This window comes from Pongo pygmaeus, chromosome 18 (genome assembly GCF_028885625.2).
Source record: "Pongo pygmaeus isolate AG05252 chromosome 18, NHGRI_mPonPyg2-v2.0_pri, whole genome shotgun sequence".
Taxonomy (NCBI): Eukaryota; Metazoa; Chordata; class Mammalia; order Primates; family Hominidae; genus Pongo; species Pongo pygmaeus.
In genome coordinates this window covers 54,705,052-54,718,678 of record NC_072391.2, presented here as the reverse complement: position 1 = coordinate 54,718,678, position 13,627 = coordinate 54,705,052, and the positions used below count along the sequence as shown (strand labels likewise).

The following is a 13,627-nucleotide window of genomic DNA, read 5'->3' as shown; positions in this document are numbered from 1 at the left end:
CCTGCTCTGAGTCCCTGGCCCTGAACAGCAGCCCCCAGACTCCACCCGATTCCATCCTCCTGCCGAGTCTGGAAGCTCCCAAGAGCTGGCCCCAGGGCCCCCTCTGGGCTCTGCTGGGAGGGAGAGGAAGGGGGAAGCAGGGCCCTGCCTGGCTCCACACTATCTCCCTCAGTCCCTGACCCACACCCAGTGAGACATTTCCAGGAAGTGGTCCCTGCCCAGGGCCTGGACCCCAGCGGCGCTCAGGGCCACAAGCTTGGGGCTGCTTCCTGGAACTGCCAGTCTCATCCTGTATCACTGTGGCCACATCCTCCCTCAGGCAAGCCCTGGGCTTGGTGGGGTCTGAGAGGCCAGGTCCTGGCCTGGGGGGCTCTATGCAGACCCAGCCATAGCAGGAGCCTGTGTCCCCACTCCCTGGAGCTGCCCAAGAGAAGGGCTAAAGGTTCCCATAATTCCTCGGGACCCTCATTAGCAAGGGGACCCCCTGCCCCAAGGCCTGGAGAGCCTGGGCTTAACCATGGGAGCTTGGATGGGTGCTCACATCACCCAGATGGTGGTGGGGGTGGGGAGAGTATGCCTGGAGTTAGTGTGGGAAAGAGGCCTTCTCTATGCACCGCTGGGGCAATTTTGTAGAAGATGTGATAAATGACCACCAGGAATTTCTATAGACCGGAAGATTGGGGAACTGGGAGGTCAGGGGACATGTGGCATGGCCTGGAGGCTGCACTGTGTGGGGACTATTCCTAGAACAGCAGAAAGTCAGCGAGGTGGGAATAGAGACCCCTCTGGGGAAAGAAACTGAGGCATGGTGAGATGTGCCTAAGAAGGGGTTGTGCCTACAAGGTTGAGCAGAGCTGGGCCTGGGGCTTAGACAGGCTGGCCTCTGAAACTCAGTTAACACTGTTAATAATAATAGCAAAAATACTAATGAGAATACCAGTAACCATTTACTGAGCACTTACTCTGTGCCAAGTCTCTTTATTTGAATTCTTTTACTTAGTCTTCAAAATAGGTACCACTATGGCCTCTATTTTACAAATAGGAAAACTGAGGCACACAGAGGCTGAGTGGTTTGTCCACAGTCTCACAGCTAGCAAGTGACAGAGCTGGCATTGGAGCCCAGGCAGCCTGGCTCCAGAGCCTACGCCACTCCCTGCCTGGTGAAGGAGTTATTTGCATCTAGAAATGTACAGAAGAGCAGAAGATGTCCCGGGAGAACTTTTCCCCAGGGGAAATCCTGCTCCGATTTTCTGCCTGTGACCTTCGACGTCATCAAAACTGCCCAATGGCTTGGGGCAGGGCCCTGAGCACCCATCCCAGCCCTGCTCTGGTGCCAGCTATGTCTGGGGTGCAGCCCCCAAGAGCGACAGCGCACCGCCGCATTGGGAAAAGAGACAAATGGCTGTGTAAACGTGTCTTGCCTTTCCTCCTGGAGGAAATGGGTCACTCAGTAGGCGCAGTCCTGCAGTTACGGCCTCTCCAGCTGGTGCATGGGGTCTGCAAACAGGTGTTTGAGTGATTCTAGATGCAGTCTTGGCGCCAAGGGCCTCTGAGTGTGGACCAGCGGTGCTCCCTAGTGTTCGTCCTGGGAAACGCACTGGCTTCATGAGCACTGTCTCATGAAGGTCTGGTGTAAAGGGTGATTCTCTGCAACTATGGCCTGAGCTTCGAATTTAAAACCCACACTCTCACGCCTACCTGCGCAAATTCAATCCTGCCCAATCACCAAACAGCCAGGTCACTGGGATCCAGCTGATTCAGCTGGAGGAGAAAGAAGTGTTTTCCTCTGCCCCCAAGAAAACTGTGGGATGGGCTACTGGTCCAAATGGTCTATGGAAGTCTTGGGAGCACCGCAGGAGGAGCCTCTGGGAACGGCGGAACCTCCCAAACTTTGGGAAGGGTGGGCTTGGACTTGGAGTCATCATAATTTAGGGAGTTAAAAGAAAAGAGGCCTCAGGCATAGGCCAGTAAAGTCTCAGAGCCTGGGTAGGTCCCACCCACCCCAAGCCAGGATGCCATCTGGCCCTCCCCCGGAGGAAGGTGGCAGGGCCAAGCAGGTGCTTCCAGGGCAGCCTGGATGAGATCCTGCCCCTAGCAAGCAGGTGGAGGCCGCGGGAATTCCCACCCCACGCTGACACTCTTCCCCCTGGTCTCATGCAATTTTTACTAAGCTCCTGGGTTAGGCTGGAACAAGGCCGCTTGCCCCCATGTCACAGCTATGGATACCTAGGGTCTGTGAGAAGTGGCAGGCCCAAGGTCATACAGACAGACTCAGAGACAGTCCTTGAAACTCGGCCTCCTGATGCCCAGGCTGGTGCTCTGCCCACATCCCTGGTGAGCTGGGCCCAGGTACCAGGACAGTTTGCTGCCCCAGGTAAGGTTGGATCTGCCCCGGAGCAAAATGTCAGGGAGAGGTAGAGCAATGCCTTCCCCTCAGTGCCTGGAGAGGCCGTGGAAGTGCAAAAGACCCCTTGGCAGTCACAGTGGCCTCTGGGGTCCAGTAGCAGGCCTGCCACCCTCTCTAGCGGGAGCTGTAGCCTCAGGCTACTGGCAGCCAGGGAGGCTGAGGGTTCCAGGCCAGGAGGCCCAGACTACGGCGTTGTCTGGGAGGAGCTGAAGGCCTCTATCTGTGCCTTGGCCTCTGCTTCTGAGCGGCACCGCTGGGAGCAGAACCACAGGAAAAGGAAGAAACCTGCAAGAGAAAGGCTGGTAGGTGGGAGTTCCACGAGGCAGCGTGGGCTTCCTCAAAGGCCAGGGTCTCCTTGGCTGCAGCGAGCTGGCCTCCCTGGGGCCCATGAGCAACTCCCAGAATCTCTTACTGTAGGAGGCCAGGGGGCAGAGCCTCAGAGCTGGAAGAGCTGCTGTGGCCAGTCCATCGGGTACCTTCATGCAGATGTAGCCCCCACCAGCTTAGCTAGTGGAGCTGTGGGCTGGACATCAGTCCCCCACTCGCCCCCTTCACCTGAACCCCTTTGGCAGTGAACATCCCACCAGCCATACACCCCCTGCCAGGCGGCTTCCTCCAGGCTGCCCTCCGGCCCTACCGTAGAGCGAGTTTAAGATGGTGAAGAGGAACAGCTGGGGCAGCAGGAAGACGCCAAAAGAAAAGAAGGCCAAAGCCCAGGTGGTTCCCAGCAGCACGGTGAGGCCCAGCACAGTGACAGTGTCATGGCAGGCCCTGGAACTCGGTGCATCCACCCGCGCCCGCAGCCTGCGCAGGGTCCACAGTGCCCAGGCCAGCACCACCAGGTTGAAGAGGGACGTGAGGCCGCCGTAGCCCATGACCAGGACACTGTGCACCACGGGGCTCCGCACCCAGCATCTGCAGGGGAGGGTGACGTGTCAGGCTCACGGTGGCTCCCAGGCCTGCGGGGAGGCCAGCATCACTCCCTGAAGCCCCACTCGGTCTCCTGGCTCAGGCCCTATTGTTTCTTGCCAGACTGAACACACGGTGAAACCCCTCACCTGGCTTTCTAGCCAGGCCACCATCAGAGGACACATCTGCCTCCTTGGTCAACAATCTGAAGCTCCCTCATGCGCACCTTTCCAGTCACAGTGGTTTCTCTCACGTCCCCGCGTCTTCACCCCCTGAAAATTCTTCCTCTCTCCTTTCCACATCTCACTCCTCTCTGCTTCCATGGCCAGCCCAAGGCCGGCATGCCCCATCCTCTATTGGATCCTTGGCCCGGAGCCCTGTTTCCTGGAAACCTCCCCTTCCACCCCACTACATGGTTGTCACTGCCTCATCATCATCTCTGCAGTGGGACGCCCCTCCCCAGGAGCCACTCCCCACCTAGACGGGGCCACCATGGCCTGCGCTGGAGAGTGGGCGGGCTGCCAACCCGTGGCTTGGTGGACAGGGACCCTCCAAGTGTCAACCTGAGAGCACGCAGAGCAGCAGGAGAGCCCACTGAGGGCTGAGCACAGAGCCATGGAGAACTAACCAAAGCCAGCCCCGGTCCCGGGCCCTCCTGGAGGCCTCTGCGCTTTGCCTCCCCAAGTCACCTTCAAGACAGATGCCACCTTTTAGTCGAACACAATGTCATGCTGAGGCAGGAGAATAGGGTTTAGAGAGAGGGAACGTAAGGACTTCCTAGAACTAAATCAAATGGAGGCCAGGCGCGGTGGCTCATGCCTGTAATCCCAGCACTTTGGGAGGCCAAGGTGGGCGAATCACTTGAGGTCAGGAGTTGGAGACCATCCTGGCCAACATGGTGAAACCCCGTCTGTACTAAAAATACAAAAATTAGCCAGGCATGGTGGCGGGTGCCTGTAGTCCCAGCTACTCGGGAGGCTGAGGCAGGAGAATCACTTGAACCCGAGAGGCAGAGGTTGCAGTGAGCCAAGATCGCACCACTGCACTCTAGCCTGGGTGACAGAGCGAGATTCCATCTCAAAATAAATAAAAATAAATCAAATGGAAACACTTCAGCTGTGACAGAAAATATCCTCTCCATTTACATAGGGCGTATGCCAAATGACTTTGTAATTTTACTTCATCCTCCTCATTTACAGAGGGCGTACACCAAGTAACCAATGGAAACCTCTAGAGTGTATTTAAACCTCCACAAATTCTGTAACAGGGTTCTTGAGGCCCTGTGCTCTGGCCCACTCCCACACTGTAGCGCGTACTTTCATTTTCAATCAATCTTTGCTTTTGTTGCTTAATTCATTCCTCACAAAAAAAAAAAAAAAAAAAAAAAAGGTTTTTTTTTGAGAGGGAGTCTCTGTTGCCATGCTGGATGGAGTGCAGTGGCGTGATCTTGGCTCACTGCAACCTCCGCCTCCCGGGTTCAAGCAACTCTCTCTCAGCCTCCTGAGTAGCTGGGACTACAGACACCCGACACCACGCCCAGCTAATTTTTGTGTATTTTTAGTAAAGACAGGGTTTCACCATGTTGTCCAGGCTGATGTCGAACTCCTGACCTCAGTTGATCCACCTGCCTCGGCCTTCCAAAGTGCTGGGATTACAGGCATGAGCTACCATGCCCAGGCTTGTCCCATTCTTGGTTCAAGACGCCAAGAACCTGGACACCCTCCACCAGTAACGATGTGCTTTATGTGACTTGTCCCCTGCAATCCCCACAACAACCCATAAGGCAAGTACATAATCATCCTCATCCTGCAGATGAGGAAACTCAGGCTCTGCTCAGGAACACATTCCAGTTAGAGGCAAAGCTGGAACCTAAAGCCCCAGGCTCAGAGCCTGAGCCCCTAACTGTCACAATCCCCTGCTCAGGTTCACTTTGTGGCTCCTGCCCCTTCAGTCACAAGGGTCCCAGGACATTATTTTGGGATTCCTCCAAGTTGATGAGTGTGGTAGGCGACCACTCACTTTCACCACTAGGGAATATCACCACGGGGGCAGCTCTACCACAGTCCATTCATCCAGCATCCCGTCAGCAGACATCTGAATGATTTTCAAGGGTTGTATTTGTTTTGTTTTGTTTTTTGAGATGGAGTCTCACTCTGTCTCCAGGCTGGAGTGCAGTGCCGCAACCTCGGCTCACTGCAATCTCCACCTCCCAGCTTCAAGCGATTCTCCTGACTCAGCCTCCCGAGTAGCTGGGATTACCGGCGCCCGCCACCACGTCCGGCTAATTTTTGTATTTTTAGTAGAGATGGGATTTCTCCATGTTGGCCAGGATGTGTTTTTTATTTGTTTGTTTGTTTGAGTCGGCGTCTCGCTGTCGCCCAGGCTGGAGTGCAGTGGCGCGATCTTGGCTCACTGCAACCTCTGCCTCTCGGGTTCAAGTGATTCTCCTGCCTCAGCCTCCCGAGTAGCTGGGACTACAGGCACCCGCCACCATGCCTGGCTAATTTTTGTATTTTTAGTACAGACAGGGTTTCACCATGTTGGCCAGGATGGTCTTGATCTCCTGACCTCATAATCTGCCCGCCTCGGCCCCCAAAGTGCTGGGATTACAGGCGTGAGCCACCGCGCCCAGCCTGTTTTTGGTTTTTAACTGATGTTTGGGTTTAGGAATGTGTATATACATAGTAAGAGATGTTTTAAATTTAAGATTAAAAAAAATCACAAACCCCAAGGTAATTGTTTCCTGAGAGGAGACGGCAGAGTGAGGAAGACCCAGGGAGAAGCTGGCTTGTAGGTGGGTGTTCTCTAACATCTGTGCATTAGTGGGTCCTGTGGACGTGTCACTAAAGCTCCTTTGTCCTCATCACATTATTATATAAGAAAATAGGCTGGGTGTAGTGGCTCACGCCTGTAATCCCAGCACTTGGGGAGGCCAGGGCAAACGGATCACCTGAGGTCAGAAGTTGAGACCAGTCTGGCCAACATGCTGAAACTCTGTCTCTACTAAAAATACAAAAATTAACTGAGCGTGGTGGCAGGCACCTGTAATCCCAGCTACTCGGGAGGCTGAGGCAGGAGAATCGCTTGAACCCAGGAGGGAGAGGTTGCAGTGAGCCGAGATCACACCATTGCACTCCAGCCTGGGCAACAAGAGCAAAACTCCATCTCAAAAAAAAAAAAAAAGAAAGAAAAGAAAATACATCTTCAGAGAGTATGTAAACTAAGGCCAGAGCCTCTGTTTCCTCATCTGTAGGATGGGGATGATTATGTACTTGCCTTATGGGTTGTCGTGGAGATTGCAGAGAACAATTCATGTAAATTGAAGTCACGTGTCCTCTGATACACCCAAGCCTCACTGTGAGAGGGATCAGCCCCACCTAGGTAGCACGCAGTGCCCCGGCCTTGCCTCAGGGGCTGGGGGCCCGGCTTTGGACCAGCCTGCCAGAGACCAAGCCCCAGCTCTGCCACTGACTGGCTGGGGCTCCTCAAGTAGAGTTCTTAAGCTGCCTGTTTCTCAGGTGCCCTAACTGTAAAATAGGGCTGGCAACAGGACCCGGCCCTTGCCCTTGTGAAAACGAAGCCGGCTGATACCCAGGGCCTGCCACAGAATCAGCCCCCATCCTGAGCCTGCATCAGCCAAGAAGGAAAAAGATTCCACAGCCGGCTGCAAGTGAGTGATGGGCCCACGGGGGTTCCTTAGGCTAGTCTATGTCTGGCTGTTAGAAATGTTGCATAATAATAAAAAGCTTAATGTCCTTGCCTGCAGGGAGGGGCTATAAAAAAAAAAAAAAAAGCAGCAGTATGTCCCCCGGCCCCTAAAGGCCCACCTTGCTGCCTCTCTTTGCCTCCCCCAAGCCCAGCCCCCACAGCACTCTTGTCCAACTAGGAGGGCTTGAGAGGCCTGGCAGGTCGGGAGGAGTTGGAGCCTGGGTAGGTGCAGCAAGGTGGTCTGCAGGGGAACAGAGTCAAGTGCAGGCTGAGTCAGACCCTCAGGGCCTGGGCACTGGAGGGCAGGGCAGGAGAGAGGAGGTGGGAGGCCCGCTGCCCTGGCAGGTTGGCGAGCAGATGCTGGCTTCGTAGACTTCGCCAGCATAGAACACAAGGCTGCCTCTTCAGGAGACCCGGATCCATGAAAGGGATGTGGTGGAGCCCCCTGCAAACCCCCCTGTCTAAGCCCCAGCTCCCTCTCTGCCCCACAGCCAGTGCCTTGCCTCCAGGATATTCCATTTGGAGCCCCAGGCCCATGTGGCCCTTCTGCCAGGCCAGGGAGCCCACTGCAGCCCTGAGGGCACTCACATGGACATGTTCTGGAAGGCTGTGCCATTCTCCCAGCTGTCGAAGACGGGGATCGTGCAGGGTCCGTATACCGAGCTCTTGACAGAGAGGGAAAGCAGCACCAGGAGGGCTGGGGCCCCTGAGAGGTGGGACGAAGGCTCAGGAGATGTGGGAGAGGGCTGGCCCTCGGTCCCTGGGGCTGCTGACACAGAATTTCACTGGTCAAGGGACAACTGGGAGGAGACTGTTCTGAGCCCCCGGCTTCAGAGCAATGAGCCTGGTGGTTTGGAGGAAGCTCTCCTCCAAGATGATGTTAGTGATGGCTGTATGACGGAACAGTGGTGGAGGGAGGAGTGGTCACACTGGGAAGGTGCTGGTGGGGAGCAAATGGGAGGGAGGACTGGGGAACTGCTGAGGAAATAGAGATAAGCAAGAAAGGGGCAAGGATGGTGATGAAGGTACCAGTGATGGTGCTGCTGGAGATAGAGAAGGTGGAGGAAGGGATGATGGTGGTGATGGAGGTGGAGTAGGTGGGGGAGGAGGTGGTGACGGTGGTGAAGGAGGTACAGAAAATGATGGTAGTAATGGAGGTAGAGGATGTGATGATGGTGCTGATGGAGGTGGAGGAGATGGAGGTGATGATGGTGTTAGTGGAGGTGGAGGAGGTGATGATGGTGACGATAGAGGTGGAGAAGATGGAGGAGGTGATAGTGATGATAGACATGGAGGAGGTAATGATGATGATGATAGAGGTGGAGGAGATGGAGGAGGTGATGGTGATGATGGAGGTGGAGGAGGTGATGATGCTGATGATGGAGGTGGAGGAGGTAATGATGGTGATGATGGAGGTGGAGGAGGTGATGATGGTGATGATGGAGGTGGAGGAGGTGATGATGCTGATGACAGAGGTGGAGGAGATGGAGGAGGTGATGATGATGGTGATGGAGGTGGAGGAGGTGATGATGGTGGTAGTAGAGGTGGAGGAGGTAGTAGAGGTGGAGGAAGTGATGATGGTGATGACAGAGATGACAGAGGTGGAGGAGATGGAGGAGGTGATGATGATGGTGATAGAGGTGGAGGAGGTGATTGATGATGGTGGTGACAGAGGTGGAGGAGATGGAGGAGGTGATGATGGTGATGATGAAGGTGGAGGAGGTGATGATGGTGATGATAGAGGTGGAGGAGATGGAGGAGGCGATGGTGATGATGGAGGTAGAGGAGCTGATAACGGTGATGATAGAGGTGGAGGAGATGGAGGAGGTGATGGTGATGATGGAGGTGGAGGAGGTGATGATGGTGGTGATAGAGGTGGAGGAGATGGAGCAGGTGATGATGGTGATGATGGAGGTGGAGGAGGTGATGATGGAGGTGACGGAGGTGGAGGAGGTGGTGATGGAGGTGGAGGAGATGATGGTGGTGATGAAGGAGGTGGAGGAGGTGATGGAGGTGGAGGAGGTGATGATGATGGTGATGAAGGTGGAGGAGGTGGTGATGGAGGTGGAGGAGGTGATCATGGTGGTGAAGAAGGTGGTGATGTAGGTGGAGGAGGTGATGATGGTGGTGATGTAGGTGGAGGAGGTGATGACGGTGGTGATGAGGTGGAGGAGGTGATGGCGATAACGTAGGTGGAGGAGATGATGACGGTAGTGATGGAGGTGGAGGAGGTGATGGTGATAACGAAGGTGAAGGAGGTGATAATGGTGGTGAAGGAGGTGGAGGAGGTGACGATGGTGATGACGGAGGTGGAAGAGGTGATAAAATTAGTAACATGGAAAGTAGAGGTGGGTGTAGACAGAGTTCACAGCTGGTGGTCATGTAATGGCCACTAGGATGATGAGGAGGAGAGGAAAGAAAGGACTAAAGGGGGTCAATACCCTGCCCACCTGGAGGTCTGAGGAGGAGGAGAGGAGAGATGATGTGCTTACCCCAGCCTAGCACACCAAGCTTGAGCACATATCTGCGGATGTAGATGTTGTAGACGCGCCCAAGGAGGAGGCAGAGGTTGAAGCCCTCGATGGCCATCCAGGTGAGGCAGCTGAGCAGCGCATAGTGCAGGGCAGCGGCCAGAGCCGTGCATGCTGACCCGGGCACAGGAGACATTGCGAATGCGGGGCTCAGCAGGAAGGCAATGTTCAGGAGCAGCACAGAGGCATGCAGGTTCATGTGGATGCGTGTTAAGGAGTCACTCTGCTTCCTGCAGGTGAGAGAATGGCCCTCCATGGCCCAGGGACATCACCCAGGCAGCACTACCCACTGGGCGCACAGGTGCATGCCGACGGGGAAACTGAGGCAAAGAAGGGGCAGGGATCCCACAGCAGTCGCATCACAAGGCTGGTCTCCCGCCTCCTGGCCCCCACCCTCTGGAGAAGCACACCCAGTTCTAGTGGACTAAACGGGACACAAGGAAGGGTGATGTGCCACAGTGCGGGGCAGGCCCAGCACTGTGGCAGTGGAATACCTGAAACGGAAGTGCAGCAGGACTGTGATCAGCGAAGCCACAATGGAGATGCTGCAGCCCACGAGGGAGATGTACGTAAGAGGTGCCAGCAACTCTGCAGGGACCAGGGCCGGGGAGAGTTGCTGCAGGAGGGAAGAGGGGCTGGAGGCCAGAAGCATAGTATCGCCCTCCCTCCCATCTTCAGTCAGAGGGACCTCCTGAGGCCTCCTCTCCAAGTCCCCTTCCCCACAAACCTAGCCATGGACCTGGCTTGAACAAGGCCATGGCAGATACAGTCAGTTTTGCCCCCTCCACAGCTCCCATCTCCCTCTTCTTCTATGAGTACCTCCCTTCTCCCACACCCTATGCACCTGGGGGGTTCCACCACTTTGCCCTCTTCATGCAGAAAGGGGCGCCAGGCCTGGTCAAGCAGGGCCCTCCCTCCTCCTGCCTATAGTGATTGGGTCAGGGATGAGCACATGGCTGGCAGAACTGGGTAAAAGAAGATTTTATTCCACTGGCCTGAAAGCTAGCAGGGCATGAGCCTGGAACTGCTGCCAGCTATATTATTATCTCACAAGGAGATCCTATTTGAAGGCTAAGCCAGCACAGAGCAAGCACAGTTGAAGGACAGAGATAGAGTGCTATCTTAGTGATCTTAGTGATCAGCCCCTGGATCAAGCCATGCCTGAAGCCTAACCCAGCCTTTCCAGAAACATGAGTCCATAAAGTTTTTTATCTTTTTTTTTTTTTTTTTTTTTTGCTTAAGCCCATTTAAGTTGGATTTTCTGTCCCTTGCGCCAGCTTTTGCCTTGCTTCTCTGCCACAGACACAGGTCCCTCTGCAGCTCTGAGCCCCACTCAGGATGCATACATACCATGAGAACAGCAAAGTAGGTGAGGTGGTTGCAGCGGCAGAGCACCTGAAAGCGGGAGGGCTGCTCTGTACGACAGCCCTCAGGGCTCCAGCCCCCCCAGGGCTGTTTCCTGGCTCCCTCCTTCCAGAAGACACAGGTCAGATTATAGCCTTCCTGGGTAGAGATGCTGGGGTCAGTCATAGGGTGCAGAGGAAAGGCTGCGGATCAGTGTCTGGGAGTCCTGGGGGCCAACGGTGACTGAACTGCACATTTGCCAACATCTTACCAGGCACTGGCTGGCCTTTGGCCTCAGACAGTCTCAGATTCCAGTCCTACCTCCACTGTGGGCTCGCAGAGTGACCCTGGCAAGATGCCAAGTTGCTCTGAGCCTCAGTTTAGTCATCTACAGAATAGGATCATTCATACCCATGTTACAACAATGATGGAAAAACAAAAGGCAACATGGAATCTTGAGTGTCCAGCTCTGGCCTTTTATATAGTAGGCACTCCATAACCAGCTGATCCCTTCCCCTCCTCCCCGTGGGGAACAGCAATGTGCTCAGACCCATGCCTGGTCGGGGGAGACTCATCCACAGACAATCCTAACGCCAAGCCACGTGGGTGGAGAAGTGGAGGAAATGACACAGGCAATCACAGAAAACCATGGAGGGCAGGCAGAGCTGACCCAAAGGGAGAAGGGGAGGTGGGGGCCCTGAGCCCTTAGAGGACGTGTTGGATTTCAGCACGAGTAGGGCAAGGGCATTCCAGGTGGAGGGAACCGTAGTGGCAAAAGCCCAGAGCTGAAAGGAAAGGATGATGGTGAAATTCAGAGTGCAGGGCAGTCCTGGTGAAGCTGAAGGGAAGATGGAGCCAGAAAGTAGAGGCTCCGGGCTTTTCAGGAATGCCAGGAACCAGAAATGGAGGCACTGAGGCTTGTGAGCCACCCCACTCCGCCCCCACCCCCAACGAGCAGCCCTGTCTTTGTTCCAGGATCAGCATCTGCACTTCCCCTAGGAGCTCACTCCTTCACCCCAGTCCCTGGGCCGTGTGACCCAGGCCTGGCCAATCCACACATTCTATCCCCCTGGGCACAGTGACAGGTGCAGGGATGGACATGTGACCCAGCTGAACCTTTAAGATCCTGAGACCCTGATCCACGCTGGGGCAGGTTGGGGGTAGGGAGTAGGGGGAAGAGCCTGATGGGAAGAGGGAAAGGAAGTCTGGCTCTCCAGCATCCATCATGCCACAGAACGGACAGCCAAGGCAGGAGACCACTGCTGAGATGGAGAGAGACTGAGCCATGAGGGCATCAGATCCATCCCTGGATCCAGCCGTGCCTGAAGCTGGTGGACCACCCCTAGACATTTCATTGATGTGTGCCAATCAGTTCCCTCTGTGCTCAAGCTGGCTTGAGGTGGTCTTTTCTCACTTGCAACTGAAAGAATTCTGACAAATGCATGAGTAAAAACTTCTCTCTCTCTTATTTCTTGAGCAGGAATTTTCAAAGTGTGATGGATTTCCAAGATGGTTCCACAGATTTGGGTCTAGTCAAACCAGTGTTCAACAGGAGAGTCACAGAGGGGCAGGGGTGTAGTGGAAACGGAGGCGCCCCCAGAAGTACCAGGCTTTGGTTGTGCCAGAAGCTGATGTTCACCGGATCCCTGAGGTTGTTCACGTGCCCATGACTCAGCTGGGCCCCCAGGACGTAGTTGTTGAGCAGAGATGAGTTGTTTTCATCCTGGAAGGGCAGCAGGAGAAGGGCTGAGTGGAGGGGAAATGGGGAGGCTCTGGGTAAGGTCTGAGCTCCGCTTCCCTGGATGAGAATAAGCAGCAAGAGTTTCACGTGTGCAGCGTGAAAGCTTTCCCAGCCTCCCAGCCTCCCAGCCTTCCCAGCCTCCCAGCCTCCCAGCCTTTGCATGTGCTGTTCCTGCCCTGTGGAAAGCTGTCCTCTCACCACCCCCTGCTCCACCTCTCACTCGTTTAATGCATTCCAGCCTCACGCCCTCCACCTCACCACTATCCTCACTCACTTTCAAAGCCAAGGTTGAAAGGCACCTTCCCCAGAAGCTCCCCTGGACTGCCCACTGGGAAGAGCCCCAACCCCACCCTGACTCATCCATCCCTCTGGATCTCTATGGCTATAATCAACCTTGTGCTGACATTAAATCCCTAAGGTCAGGCCGGGCACAGTGGCTCACGCCTATAATCCTAGCATTTTGGGAGGCCGAGGCAGGCGGATCACTTGAGGCCAGGAGTTCAAGATCAGCCTGGCCATCATGGTTAAACCCGGTCTCTACTAAAAATACAAAAATTAGCTGGGCATGGTGGTGCACGCCTGTAATCCCAGGGAGGCTGAGGCAGGGGAATCGCTTGAACCCAGTAGGCGGAGGTTGCAGTGAGCCGAGATCATGCCACTGCACTCCAGCCTGGGCAACAGAGCGAGACTCTGCCAAAAAAAAAAAAAAAAAAAAAAAAAAAATCTCTAAGGTCTTAGTCTAGGCATCAAGACAGAGAGTTCTCTGAGGGCTGGGAATAAGTGCCTTCTTGTCTGTCTCCCGCCTAGTGACAAGCACATCGTAGGTTTCTTAGGTCTCATTTGCAGATTGTAATTATACCTTCCTACCATTCTGCTAAAGCTGGCAGGGAAACTGAGGCCCAGAGAGGGACAATTGCTGGCTTGGATTGCACAGATGGCTGGTTGGTCTCACTCAGTGCTGGTCACCCAGAGGCCAGGCAGTGACAT

General features: G+C 54.9%; 1 protein-coding gene across 4 annotated transcripts in view; it reads right to left on the bottom strand.

The window, feature by feature from the left end:
• Positions 1–666: 666 nt before the first annotated feature.
• Positions 667–13,627, bottom strand: part of ADGRG5 (adhesion G protein-coupled receptor G5) — a 34,495-nt gene continuing 21,534 nt past the window's right edge. For 3 of the 4 annotated variants that reach the window (XM_054455029.2, XM_063654308.1, XM_063654307.1), the window contains exons 7-13: positions 12,506–12,622; positions 10,906–11,058; positions 10,050–10,171; positions 9,517–9,785; positions 7,613–7,790; positions 3,045–3,322; positions 667–2,692 (exon numbers count right to left, since the gene is read on the bottom strand). In XM_054455029.2, the coding sequence (XP_054311004.1) occupies positions 2,592–2,692; positions 3,045–3,322; positions 7,613–7,790; positions 9,517–9,785; positions 10,050–10,171; positions 10,906–11,058; positions 12,506–12,622 (1,218 nt within the window). In that variant the 3' untranslated portion in view covers positions 667–2,591. The remainder of the gene's footprint in view (positions 2,693–3,044; positions 3,323–7,612; positions 7,791–9,516; positions 9,786–10,049; positions 10,172–10,905; positions 11,059–12,505; positions 12,623–13,627) is intronic. The other variant, XM_054455030.2, reaches the window with a different exon arrangement.